At 42.9% G+C, this 15,187-nt stretch overlaps 1 protein-coding gene across 1 annotated transcript in view; it reads left to right on the top strand.

Annotated features, from left to right (window-relative positions):
- Positions 1-5,387, top strand: part of LOC124551101 (zinc finger and SCAN domain-containing protein 31-like) — a 185,529-nt gene extending 180,142 nt beyond the window's left edge. Inside the window, exon 7 of the mRNA XM_047126030.1 lies at positions 4,286-5,387. Coding sequence (XP_046981986.1) covers positions 4,286-4,946 — 661 coding nt within the window. The 3' untranslated portion in view covers positions 4,947-5,387. The remainder of the gene's footprint in view (positions 1-4,285) is intronic.
- Positions 5,388-15,187: the final 9,800 nt, after the last annotated feature.

Raw genomic sequence — 15,187 nt, 5'->3', positions numbered from 1 at the left:
GGGCAGCTGGAGAAATCACTAAGTGAGACCGGCCACGTAATAAAATTCGCCGACACGGAAGTTCTGGCTGTAGAGAAGCACTATCACACGCGCTTGTTCAGAGAAGCTGTAGAAATACAAAAACACGCGAAGAATTTCAACAAAAAAGAGGAAAGCCTTAAGGTAAAAGGATCCTGGCTTCCCGTACTGCAGCGAACGACCGTCGCAGGTAGCAAGAGGAGAACCGCGCCGGAAATGACCGCGGAGAAGCCCTCGGACGTTGGCGCGCCAGGTACATATAGTCTGCGGCCGCGAGCTCGGCTACAGTTCACCATCGGCAATGGAGGGTGAAGCTTTGACAGTGGCAGCCACTCGTGCTGGCGAAACGTCAGTAAAATCATCAGATGAACGTCGGCCGAAGAACCCGAGAGAGAAGCCAATAGGCAGTTTGTCAGAAAAGAATTTGTTTTCAACACTGTAACTTTCCTATTGCTTGGTGTTAATTTTACAAAATGTCGATGTTTTACTTAGGTACTGGAGGGACTTCACTTCTAACCTGGGTTTTACTATTGGTCTCCGTACCGTTCATATTGTCAATTCTTTTACCTGGGTTTGGTGGCCTCACCTCGACTTCTTCTACCAGTTCATATCGCATGTTTTGTCCCGCTGAAGCTTGATTTTCCCAACCTTTCTGCGTTCTGTCCATTTCATTACCACCCGAATAACCTGTGTTTTGCTGCTGAAAACCTCTAAACCTTCCGCCTTCGTTCGCACGGAGATTGTATCTCGTATCATAGTTACTACCGTAGTTTCTAGGACCAAATCCACCATTGTAATTCCGCGGCCCACCTAAACCATAATTGTCATTTGCCCTCTGTGCGTTTCCAAAACCATAATTATTATTGTTATCCCATGGGCGATTACCACTCCTTCCAAAACAATTACCTTTTCATACGCTATTATTGCCATTGGAATTATTATTATTAAAACCTGATCGGTTGCTGTTATGCCCCGCATTATTGTTTTCTCTGATTGTACGTTGTTTCCTTGCGTCATCTTCATTGAATATGAATTCAAGTTCTCTTAAAATTTCTTTAAATGGTTGTATATTATCTCCTGCCCTACCAACCAATAACTGCCGATAACGTAACGGTAACTTCACTCTGCACATCCGTATCAAAAATGGTTCAAATGGCTCTGAGCACTTTGGGACTCAACATCTGAGGTCATCAGTCCCCTAGAATTTAGAACTACTTAACCTGTAGCGCCTAGAACCGCTCGGCCTAGTTCCCCATCACTGTATTGATAATCTAAACACTGACTCTTTTTTATCATTTCCTCGAAAAATGTAACAGGTTTCCTTTGCCCTGAATTTTCGAACAACTCTTTCTATAATAACTCATACTTTATTGTATTTTGTGTTTCTGTGGACCAGTATCGCTCCAAGAATGCGGATTTAAATTGCTCATACGACTGACAGTTTACAGTTACGCTTTGCGTGGATTCCGCAATTGCGCTGTCCATATGCCCACAAATGAAGTCAAGTTTATGGCTAAGTGGCCAAGGCTCTGGTAAACCGATCTGAAATTGATTTATAAATGTTCGTGGATGTAAGCCGTTCCCGCTTTCTTTGTAATGTTGAAATTTTCTGACTGTCAAAAAGTGATAATTGTCAAATTTTCCTCTTTCACCATATCGCATTTGTGTTTACACAACATTACTCGTTCCCTTCAAATGTGTCATGTTCTCTTGTACTCGTTCTACCACATTTGCGTCTTGATATGACGTATTTATTTCCCATCTAGCATCGTATCTACTTAGTGGTGTGCAGTTATCTACACCGTACCGTTCCTCGTGTGTCGGACTGAAAGATTCGTTTACATTTCCTGTTAATGCTTCAGTGTTTTGCCTTTCTATTATATTCATATTGTCTTGGGGCCTATAACCTGTTGTACTGTGACTTGGAAACTGCACAATTGGTACATGTGTCGCCGCAACTTGCTCTGTTCTAGCGTCACTCGCGTACGTTCGGAGGGTCGGCTGCCGCTCCGTTGGAATCGCGCGTTTACCGTTTCTCACTCCCTTGTCTGCTGTGACCGCACATCACCTGCTTCGCTCACCTGTGTTAATTGTTCTTTTCCTGTTTTATTTTGTTTCGGTTCCGTAATTATGGACGCAATCTCTTGCGTATATACGACTGGAATTTCATGACGTTTTTGTGTTTTCGCTACTGCTACGGACAACTGACTTGTTTATTTCTGGATTGCACTGTACGCAAAAGGTAACTGAGACAGATAGATATTGAATGTAGGGCAATGATGTTGTCCAGAAGGGAAAAAAGGTGTAAAGAAGGAATACACAGCCAATTACCATGTGCTCACCTAGTTCGTAACTCTCAAAGTGTCTGTCCTAAAAATGGCTTTGTTAATGGTGCAATAATATTTCAGCAAGAAACATGTAATATGCACCGCAATATAAACATAACATAGTTCAATAAATTCCCATCTCAACACACTAAAGTTAGCATAAATAAATAAAAAATAATAATAAAAGCATGTGAATCCAGACGTAACGCAAAACATAGCAAAATTCAATGGTTAATTTACCAATATATGTTCTCAAATTTTCCCTCGGGTATAAATTGGTAAGCAGCACTTGTATTTTCTGTGCCACATTTCGCTTCATCTGATGTTTGTGTTTCTGTTTAGTTAGGACATCCTGTGGTATCTTTCTCTCCAGTTATATTCTGATCTGTTTCTTTACCTCCACGTTTTAAGGCAACTCGCACCCTTAATTCATTATTAGAATCGAAATTGTGTGAGTTTTCAACTCAAGCAAACTAAACTTTCCATTTACATACTCTCTACCTGAATGTAATTGCGAAGACGAAACTGATTATTTTACAGTCATAATCAAACATTTCACATCAATTAACATCATTCAATTCATGTCCAGTTGGACTTTTTCTGTGAACTGTACACTATTTACAGATTTTTTCAAATACACTGTCGAAAATAGAAGGTGTAACACAATAAAGCTCCAGTCTGATACGTATCAAGAATGCGAAACTGTTAAATGACGTGAGGGGTGTTAAATGACTAACTCATCCTGAAGTCGTGTCCATCATCGCCAGCAGGAGGTGTGCCTGCTGCTGGTTCTCTGGGCATAATGGCTGGACTATTCTTGGCACATATTGGGTAGTATTAAGCCTTTGCCTAACACTTATCAAACCACTTCTTTTGTTGTATCCCGCATATCCCATAGTTTCCGAAATCACGATTCCACGAATTGGAGAGGTATGCATCTTGAAATCCACCGCTCTCTATGGCTGCTCACCAATCATCTACAAACAGATTGGAGTCGACCTGGCCGCCGCAGACGGAAGTAAGACTCATTGCTGAAACCACACAGTGGTGCTTTATGCACCCCTGGAACCTGGATTTACACCACACTATCTATAGTCTCTAGTCTGTGGGAAGGTGTCGCTAATAAACGACCCATGACAACTCAAAATCTCAGCACCAAACCATTTCCCAGGTTGACCTTCCTGTAACCACCCACTGTCGTTTAAGTAGTTTATTCCAGTTCTGTCGCGGTGTAAGTAGGCTTCTCATAGTGGAACGTGTGTTCCACGGCCCGTCACTTTGTGAGACATTTTATCTACTGCTCCACAACCAAGCTGGCATCGTTTGTAGTAGTTTAAACAATGTTTCATAGTCTTTCTTGACACTGGTGAATTCTAGTTGTTAGGATAATTAAGAAAAAAGTCTTAACATGCCCCAATATATCAATGATCTACAACAAAAGGAATATATGAAGTTACGTATTTGCGACACACCATAGGTGAGTTGTGGAATATAGACTTTGATGTACAAGTTCACATGCTATACATTGGAGTTCTATGGCTCCAATCAGCCAATTTCTTGTGTCTGCTGAAGGAATGGTTATGGTTTGTGGCATCCTGTGTTTTCACTTTTCAGTAATCCCACTGTCAATGAATTTTTTTATACCTGGCTTCTGTGAAGTACCGTGTGACAAATTTTAAGCCTCTTTTTCCCTAAATATCGGGTACATATGGACTCAAATCTCTCTGTTGCGTCTTCAGAACGCCATACAATATTCTGTTAATTTAATACTGTGTATTCCTAATGTGTGATCTAGTTTGCAGACTATGCTATACAATGTGCATTTGTGGGGAACGTTTGAGACATAAGATGACCTCCCATATGGTAATATAATTTTTTATTTCTAGATTTGCACTGTTTTGACAATACTTTCTGACACAGTTTTCTCCATTTTTATGCAGCACCAGCCCTGTTGGCATCGAGGACGCCAAGAGTCTTGATGGCAGCTGGAATTTGGTTACCAACGTTTCACAGGCTGCAGGAACAGGCTACAAGATACAATACACCACCAAAGAGAAAGTCTCCTGCGGGAATAAAAGTGGTACAAGTTGTCTGGTGCATTGTTGTGACATTTGTAAAAAGATGTTTGCAAATTTGAGGGACCTGAAGGATCACACATGCATGATCAGATGTACCTATCATTCGTGCTGTGTGTGTCCCAAGAAATTCGCAAGGAGGAGTGATTTGAAGAGGCATTTCCTTGTGCACACTGGTGAACGCCCGTACAGCTGTGGCGTCTGCGGCAAGACATTCTCGGAACGTGGCACACTGAAGCGGCATGCGCTCTTGCACACTGGTGAACGCCCATACAGCTGTGCCGTTTGCAGCAAGAGATTCATCCAACATAATCAATTGAAGCAACATTCGCGGTTGCACACTGACGTAGGTCCCCACATCTGTGGTCTTTGCAACAAGACATTCAAACATAAAATGTCCCTGAAGCGGCATGCGCAGTTGCACACAGGCGAACGCCCGTACAGCTGTGCTGTCTGCAACAAGACATTCACACAACTTAGTTATCTGAAGCAGCATTCGCTGGTGCACGCTTTCGGACGTGCTTAGATTTGTGGTGTTTGCGAGAAGACACTCGTGGAAAACAAGCATTTGAAGCAGCATTTGTGGTTTCGCACTGGTGAACGCCCTTGCAGCCGTATTGTGCGTCATGATAAATACAGGGTATCAGCAACCTGGGGGAATACTGGACCCTGCACACTCGTACTGAACCATACAACTGCTGCATATGTCAAAAGAAATTCTCATCTAGTAGCACCCTGAGAAAACACTTAGTTCTTCATGTGATAGAACATCAATACCCTTGTGGTATGCTTCTGTAAATATTGGCAACAATGTACAGGCTAGAAAAACATTTATTTTTGTATTTTCTTACACAGGGCAACTGAGAACTGCCTGAAAACACACTTTGTGAGAGCACAATGACGTCATCTACATTGTGCTATAAGACGTTGAAGAGTAAAAATGGATTAAAATGCTTGTGAATTCTTAGAGTTAGCGTTTTTATTATACTTTACACCATTCTCAGCCTTGAACATGGTCATTCCCATTACAAATGGTTCTCCTAAGATATAGTTAAGTAGTTGATGTTGGTGATTGATTGCCATAATCAATAGCCTCTCATTTAGTCAAAACAATATTTAATTTTTTTTAAACCCAAGTGTCGACAATTCTTCAGATAACAAGAGAAATCTGTCCGCGCCTGATTGAGAGTGGGTCACTTCCCAGTCACCCGAATGGTAACAGTGGTTGACCTGTTGCATGGTTGCAATAATTTGTGTTATCGTTTCAGATTCTTCTCACCTTTTGAAGTAGCCATTTTTGGAAATCAGCGGGTCTGTCATAGGGCATAGTGACCTTTCAAGCAGATTTCCAATTTGTTGAGACACTGACCTCCATGAAGGAATGTAATGCTGCCACCTCTACATTACATGTAGTCTTATCTACATCTACATCCATACTTCGATAGCCACCTGACGGTGTGTGGTGGAGGGTACTTTGAGTACCTGTATCGATTCTCCCTTCTATTCCAGTCTCGTATTGTTCGTGGAAAGAAATATTGTCGGTATGCCTCTGTGTGGGTTCTAATCTCTCTGATTTTATCCTCAGCACGGTGGGTAGGTCATGGTTCATCAGCAACACTGGCCACCAGTCAAGTCCTGACCTCGCCACACCTTACAGCTCGGTAAATGGGCAGTCACCAAGTCGCGTTTCTCTGCACCTCGTCACGCTACTCGGGAAGAACTGCGCTGCGCAATGCTGTTGAGGATGCGTGTCGCTCTACAACACCTGACATCATACTGATATATTGGACACTTAATGCGTAAATACTTGGGCTGAAATAAATCAAATGAAATAGTAATCCGTAATAGGGGTACGGGTACTTCTTGCCAACCGTGTGCATTCTTATACACTGAAGCGCCAGAGAAAATGGTATAGCCATGCGTATTTAAATACAGAGGTGTGTAAACAGGAGGAATATGGCGCAGCGGTAGGCAACGCCTATATAAGACAAGTGTCTGGCGCAGTTGTTGGATCGGTTGCTGCTGCTACAGTGCCATGTTATCAGCATTTAAGTGACCTTGAACGTGGTGTTATAGTCGGCGCACGAGCGATGGGACACGGCATCTCCGAGGCAGCGATGAAGCGGGGATTTTCCCGTACGACCATTTCACCAGTGTCTGAAATGGTAAAACATCAGATCTCCGACATCGCTGTGACCGGAAAAAGATCCTGCAAGAACGGGACCGGCGGCGACTGAAGAAAATTGTTCAACGTGACAGAAGCGCAACCCCTCCGCAGATTGCTGCAGATTTCAATGCTGGGCCATCAACAAGTGTCAGCGTGCGAACCATTCAACAAAACATCATCGATATGGGCTCTCGGAGCTGAAGGCTCAATCGTGTACCCTTGATGACTGCGCGACAAAGTTTTACGCCTAGCCTGGGCCCTTCAACACCGACATTAGACTGTTGATGGCTGGAAACATGTTTCCTGATCGGACAAGTGTCGTTTCAAATCGTATCGAGCGGATGGACGTGTACGGGTAGGGAACAACGTCATGAATCCATCGACCCTGCATGTCAGCAGGGGACTGTTGAAGCTGGTGGAGGTTCTGTAATGGTGTGGAGTGTGTGCAGTTGGAGCGATATGGGACCCCTGCTATGCCTAAATACGACTCTGATAGGTGCCATGTACGTAAGCATCTTGTCTATTTACTTACATCGATTCATGTCCACTGTGCATTCCTACGGACTTGGGCAATTCCAGCACGACAATACGACACCCCACACGTCCAGAATTGCTACAGAGTGGCTCCAGGAACACTCTTCTGAGTTGCATCTTGCTGTTCAGAAGAGATCTCCAGCCTGTCGCACTCTCAGGAATTTATGGACAGAGCTGCAGGATTCACGGTGTCAATTCCCTCCAGCACTACTTCAGAACACGTCGTGTTGCGGCACTTCTGCTTGCTCGTGGGGCCGTACACGATATTAGGCAGGTGTACAAGTCCAGTTTCTTTGGCTCTTCAGTGTATAATCAGCATTACTTTCACTCACGACCACTCCATCCCTCACGCAGTAACAAAAGTGGTTCGGACGCAAAACAGCTACCGAATGGCTCCAGTGCTTGTGGCGCTGAAACGGCGAGGATGGTTCGCTAAAAGACCGGCAACCAGCCAGTGGCGAGTACAGGCAATTCTGTAAGGTAAGCAATTGGTATTTTTAATTGGTATTGAATCATCTTTTTGGTGAATTCGTTGATTACCAGAACTTAGACCTCAGCTGCCTTAGGAGATCCTCTCAGTTGACAGCAGAATCAAGTTTGTAAGCTGATCTTGAGTTTCTGAACTACAGTCGATATCTATTACAGCGACATCGTTTTTAACGACGTATGGGCTATAAAAGGAGAATCTAAGGACCCCGCCGAAACCGCATGTCAACGCTATATTGACAAAATCGCTTAGTACGACGTCGCCTATTGAGAATTTTCGTACAAAACGACGTATTTTTATACATTTTCTGAGAAATATATCTGCTATAACGTACATTGATCATTTTTTGTTACATATTTGGTGGTTATTAACACCAGTGTAACGCATATTTTCAAACTCTTGTTTTTCTGCAAGTTGTTGGTTTCAAATCAGGCGTTTAAAATGAATGCATTGTCAATGCAAAATGCATAGGCACATCTTAATTGCAAACAAAAATAACTGCTCACCTGAAGAAGGGTTGTATACTGTAGTATGCGTCACTGTACCGCATCTTAAAGTTAAAGCAGCTGGTTGAAAGACTAACAAGATCGTCTTTGCTGTGAGTGTATAAAACTAGAATATTAACTCCAGTATGTGTTTCTGTTTCAAAGTACAGAAGTGGAATAATAGTGCATTCGTTGTGGATGTTTTGTGGTTACGTGTGTTAGATATTTTCAATGTGTTAGGTAGAGTAGCCCTACAACATTTTAAAGAGAAACATGGGAGAAACTGTAGGCCTTCGTGTAATTTATGTGTAGAATATTGTCTTTTCATTTTGGTACTGTTGATTAGTTTCTGGAGTATAGTAACTGGAACGAAATTGTATTCATGACTGTTACACTATACAATTACAGCAAGGTTTAAACATGCTCAACATTTTTATCATCTTTCATTATCCAAGGCTGTTCGATATTATTGAACAGTTGACATTGTTGCTACTTTTTTCTTTACCAGTTAAAAGTATTTAAATTTTGCTAATTTTTGTTACATATGAGCCAATATCCTAAGCTCTGGCTTGCAATATGTTGAATAAAGCATCATTGAGAAGGAACATATCTCTGAGGCCCATTTCACAATTACATCTACATCTACATCCATACTCCGCAAGACACCTGACGGTGTGTGGCGGAGGGTACCTTGAGTACCTCTATCGGTTCTCCAGTCTCGTATTGTTCGTGGAAAGAAGGATTGTCGGTATGCTTCTGTGTGGGCTCTAATCTCTCTGATTTTATCCTCACGGTCTCTTCGCGAGATATACGTAGGAGGGAGCAATATACTGCTTGACTCCTCGGTGAAGGAATGTTCTCGAAACTTCAACAAAAGCCTGTACCGAGCTACTGAGCGTCTCTCCTGCAGAGTCTTCCACTGGAGTTTATCTATCATCTCCGTAACGCTTTCGCGATTACTAAATGATTCTGTAACGAAGCGCGCTGCTCTCCGTTGGATCTTCTCTATCTCCTCTATCAACCCTGTCTGGTACGGATCCCACACTGGTGAGCAGTATTCAAGCAGTGGGCGAACAAGTGTACTGTAACGTATTTCCTTTGTTTTCGGATTGCATTTTCTTAGGATTCTTCCAATGAATCTCAGTCTGGCATCATTCCATTTTAAATCACTCCTAATGCGTACTCCCAGATAATTTATGGAATTAACTGCTTCCAATTGCTGACCTGCTATATTGTAGCTAAATGATAAATGATCTTTCTTTCTGTGTATTCGCAGCTTGTCTACATTGAGATTCAATTGCCATTCCCTGCACCATGCGTTAATCCGTTGCAGATCCTGCTGCATTTCAGTACAATTTTCCATTGTTACAACCTCTCGATATACTACAGCACCATCCGCAAAAAGCCTCAGTGAACTTCCGATGTTATCAACAAGGTCATTTATGTATATTGCGAATAGCAACGGTCCTACGACACTCACCTGCGGCACATCTGGAAGCACTCTTACTTCGGAAGAAAATAAAATGGTTCAGATGGCTCTGAGCACTATGGGACTTAACTTCTCAGGTAATCAGTCCCCTAGAACTTAGAACTACTTAAACCTAACTAACCTAAGGACATCACACACATCCATGCCCGAGGCAAGATTCGAACCTGCGACCGTAGCGGTCGCGCGGTTCCAGGCTGAAGCGCCTTTAACCGCTTGGCCACACCGACCGGCAACTTCGGAAGACTTCTCTCCATTGAGAATGACATGCTGCGTTCTGTTATCTAGGAACTCTTCAATCCAATCACACAATTGCTCTGATAGTCCATATGCTCTTACTCTGTTCATTAAACTACTGTGGGGAACTATATCGAACGCTATGCGGAAGTCAAGAAACACGGCATCTACCTGGGAGCCCGTGTCTATGGCCCTCCGAGTCTCGTGGCCGAATAGCGCGAGCTGGGTTTCACACGATCGTCTTTTTTGAAACCCATGCTGATTCCTACAGAGTAGATTTCTAATCTCCAGGAAAGTCCTTATACTCGAACATAATACGTGTTCCAAAATTCTACAACTGATCGACGTTAGAGATATAGGTCTATACTTCTGCACATCTGTTTGACGTCCCTTTTTGAAAACGGGGATGACCTGTGCCCTTTTCCAATCCTTTGGAACGCTACGCTCTTCCCGAGCCCTACGGTACACCGCTGTAAGAAGGGGGGCAAGTTCCTTCGCGTACTCTGTGTAAAATTGAACTGGTCTCCCATCAGGTCGAGCGGCCTTTCCTCTTTTGAGCGATTTTAATTGTATTTCTATCCCTGTGTCATCTATTTCGATATCTACCATTTTGTCATCTGTGCGACAATCTAGAGAAGCAACTACAGTGCAGTTTTCCTCTGTGAAACAGCTTTGGATAAAGAGATTTAGTATTTCGGCCTTTAGTCTGTCATCCTCTGTTTCAGTACCATTTTGGTCACAGAGTGCCTGGACATTTTGTTTTGATCCACCTACCGCTTTGGCATAAGACCAAAATGTCTTACGATCTTCGTATGGGTGGTAATAACAAAGCACATAACAAAAAAATGAAAAATATGTATGTGATTTTCCTATGAAGACAATACAGCAATACTTATAACATGTAGCCTGAAGTGGCGTAAACAAGAAAAATTGCACGATGGCTCTTCATTGAATTCAACATCAAACAACACTGATAATTTCTTACATATATTTTCCTCCCTTATTGTCACAGACCCCATATTCACGACATTGTACATACATATCATCCAGTGCAAATGCTAATGACTAGGTGGGAGAAGCTACATACTTGTCATTATGTGCAAGTCATGTTTGTCATTGTGACCTGCTGACGCCGTATGCAAGTGCTTATGGTGGGAAAGCTTGGTTGTGCTGCAAGCGGTCGCTTGCGACTAGTAGTGGTTGATCTTCTTCTACAAGGAGTATACGAACCGGGAGATCCTGGAGAAAACCGGGAAAACCAGGAAATCTTTCAGATTTCCTGGAATTTTTCATTGTTTTAGTTTTCAATTAAATTGCTGTAATTTTGACTGGTAAGGACCGATACTCTGACAAAGGATATTACTGTATCCCGCTACTGCAGAATAATACTGCAGCAATAATACATGAACGAGAGAAAAAAACGAAAATAAAACATAAATCGTAAAGGAAATGTGCCATATACTATAACAAAACGCAAGGCTCATTCAAGCGTCTGCCAACAGCAAAATGTGTCAAAGGCTTTAGAAAGACTATGCAATGCTTCAAAACAACAAACTGCCTCCGATAAGCGCGACGTCACAACTGTTTACATTAGATTCCTTTTAGCAGTTACTAGCGGGCTTGTGCGCATGCGCAGTTCTCCCGCTTCTGGCTACAGAAAGGTGGCTGTTGGCTGTGTAAGCAGTCGCTCGCAGCAAGCAGCTGGATGATACCGCGAAAAACTCTGCTGGAGCGGAGCGCCCAAGCTGCCAGATTCACGCATGCGCAGCAGGCCCAGGATCTTGGAGAGAGAGGGGGGGGGGGGGGGGGGACCGAGGTATCTGACCCGGGTGGCAATTTCGTCGGGGGGCGCCACATTTATATTCTGGAGGGGAAAAATCCTTGTTTCACAAGCATCCACATCCAGCACACGTTGGCCTATCGATTATCCACATGATTTGTACACGTATCCCTGCTGGTTTTAGAACAATTTTGAACACATCCTAAGTTGATTTTTGAAAGAATCGTAAACTGATTTTTGAATGCGTGCATAGTGTACGTCATGTGTCTGTCAGGGGAATCCTCGTCGCATCCAGAAATAAACTTTCCTGCAGACAAAAGGGGACGCGGCTATACGAACTGAGCAGAGTAAAGCCGTACGGATGGTGCCAGTCGCTGTGAGATTATTTGGTTGATTCGGCTTGCGAATGAACAGCGTTGTTATAATTATTAGCGAAATCCATAGGTTCAGACTACCAGCGTGGAAATAAACGACCAACAGGTAAGAAAGATTACGTGTTATCTTCTCGGTGTATCCAAGAAAATGGAATTTTGTCAGAAAATTTTTGGCCAGATCGCTACACTAGTAAAGACCTGTTAACAGTCTCCGGCTAGCAGCCGCTTAACTTCTATTCTGGAAGCAGCGCGAAAAACGCGTTGTACAAACATGTAACAACGCAACCGGAGAATAATCGCGGTGTAACTAAACTGGTGATTCTGGCAGAGTTACTGAATTTAACCGGCTAATAAGTTTTGAAAATGGTAGAAATATGTTTCTGGCCATTAAAATTGTTATACCAAGAAGAAATGCAGATGATAAACGGATATTCATCGGACAAATATATTATACTAGAACTCACATGTGCTTACAGTGTCGCGCAATTTGGGTGCATAGATCCTGAGAAATCAGTACCCAGAACAACCACCTCTGGCCGTAATAACGGCCTTGATACGCCTGGGCATTGAGTCAAACAGAGCTTGGATGGCGTGTACAGGTACAGCTGCCCATGCAGCTTCAACACGATACCACAGTTCATCAAGGGATCGAATGAGAGGTAGAGCCACGGGTCGTAACACATCTGAAATGTAACGTCCACTGTTCAAAGTGCCGTCAATGCGAACAAAAGGTGACCGAGACGTGTAACCAGTGGCACCCCATACCATCATGTCGGGTGATACGCCAGTATGGTGATGACAAATACACTCTTCCAATGTAAGTTCACCGCGATTTCGCCAAACACGGATGCGACCATCATGATGCTGTAAACAGAACCTGGATTCATCCGAAAAAATGACGTTTTGCCATTCGTGCACCCAGGTTGAGAACACCATCGCAGGCGCTCCTGTCTGTGATGCAGCGTCAAGGGTAACCGCAGCCATGGTGTCCGAGCTGATAGTCCATGCTGCTGCAAACGTCGTCGAACTGTTCGTGCAGATGGTTGTTGTCTTGCAAACGTCCCCATCTGTTGACTCAGGGATCGAGACGTAGCTGCACGATCCGTTACAGCCATGCGCATAAGATTCCTGTCATCTTGACTGCTAGTGATACGAGGCCGTTGGGATGCAGCACGGCGTTCCGTATTACCCTCCTGAACCCATCGATTCCATATTCTGGCAACAGTCATTGGATCTCGACCAACGCGAGCAGCAATGTCGTGATACGATGAACCGCAATCCCGATAGGCTACGATCCTACCTTTATCAAAGTCGGAAACGTGATGGTACGCATTTCTCCTCCTAACACGAGGCATCACAGCAACGTTTCACCAGGCAACGCCGCTCAACTGCTGTTTATGTATGAGAAATCGGTTGGAAACTTTCCTCATGGCAGCACGTTGTAGGTGTCGCCACCGGCGCCAATCTTGTCTGAATGCTCTGAAAAGCTAATCATTTGCGTGTCACAGCATCTTCTTCCTGTCGCTTAAATTTCGAGTCTGTAGCACGTCATCTTCGTGGTGTAGCAATTTTAATGCCCAGTAGTGTAGTTCCAAAGTTATTGATGACAAGATTGTCTGTTAGAACAAAGTTGTTAGGAGGAAAAAGAAACAGCGACATCGCACAAATTATGGAAGAATATGACGATTCAAAGTTTATATAAAAATTTCGTACTACTTTTCGATCTCATGCATGAGAAACTGGAGCGTTTGAATGAAATGTAAAACTGTTTCCTAACATAAAGCTTTTCGCGTGTACTAGGCTAAATAGTCATTTGATATTGGTACTTCGTGAATTATAATCTGTTGTGTTCTAAAAATGACCATTTCTGCCAAAACAGTCTCGTTTATTTGGTGTGTGCTACAATTGCTGCAATATTAGAAAGGCCTATTTTGTTTTATATAGCAGACATGACAAAACAGACGAGTAGCAGGACGTTTGACGAATTTTGATAAGGTAATAGATTCTTTCGCAGAAAGGAAAACATGCTATGTAAAGCTATAGCAAGATCAGAGAGAAAAAAAATGCTTGGAGCTAACGATTGAAGAAATGTGTACTGCCTTCCTTGTCTCTTGTCTTTACTGGTTTTATGTATCCTATATTTAATTTTATGTCACACAAACCAGCAAGTTATTAGCTAATTGGCAATAAACAGTGCAAATTTTCTGAAGAGTTCTTCTTCTCCCGATCACAAATCATCTCATCCAGTGTCAATTGCGAGGTTTTTTTCTTTTTCTTTTTAAAAAGAAAGAGGGGCAGGATGTCAGACCGGCCGACTGGGAGCAGGAAATGCACCGCAGGACATTTTACTTTCCACTGTCCTGAGTGTAGTTTGATGGCACCTATTACAAAATGTTGCACGTCTCAATTCCACAGAGCGAAATAAAGTGACGTGGGATAGAAGAAAACTATGTGAGGAGACGTGGCAGTGCACTTCGGCACACTGAAGACCAGAAACATGTTTTACATTGCCGCGAACATATTTGTTTTATTATCAGTCTCTTCAGAAACATGTGCACTACAAAATGAACATATTTTTGAAAATTCGATTTTTTTTTAATTTTTGCCGTCCTACCTCTAACGTTCGAGGGAGGAGGGGGGGGGGGGGGCGCCGCTATCTAGAATTGCCCCGGTTCGGAACTATCGTAGACAGAGCAGCCTGAGTTGTAGTGGGGGTGGGTGGGTAGTCTCCACGTGACCCGTGCTTACGTTTAGTGATTTTGCTGTTTCCTCTTCGTTCACTGCTCTCGTGTCCAATGAAAACAAAACGGATTTCCGTGGCCGAGACCTATCAAGTGAATCAAATACATTCACATAATTACGGAAGGCTGAAATATGTTATTAGTTTCAGATTTTATCTTATTTCCACCTTTCTGACAGTCAAGTTTTAATCATCTTACAGAACAATGAAGTTATTTTTGTCGGTTTGCTAAACAAACTTTGTTTTTATTAATCGTTTCCGCTGAGGCAGTCAGCGTATTTGAAATAAAGTGTTTAATTCCGTACTATTGGCTAGTTTCAACTGTTCGCTCATTTCAAGTGCACGTTTTCATCTTCTAGCACGTATGGCGTTTTGCCATAATGAAGAACCAAACATGAGATAATACAGTACTGGTACTCCAAGAAAATTTACTTCCCAAAAACCACACTGAAAAGCTTAATATCTGCTCGAGGCCTA

Source organism: Schistocerca americana, chromosome 9 (genome assembly GCF_021461395.2).
Source record: "Schistocerca americana isolate TAMUIC-IGC-003095 chromosome 9, iqSchAmer2.1, whole genome shotgun sequence".
Lineage (NCBI taxonomy): Eukaryota > Metazoa > Arthropoda > Insecta > Orthoptera > Acrididae > Schistocerca > Schistocerca americana.
Note: the sequence above shows the minus strand (reverse complement) of the source record. Positions and strands in the feature narration are given on the sequence as shown.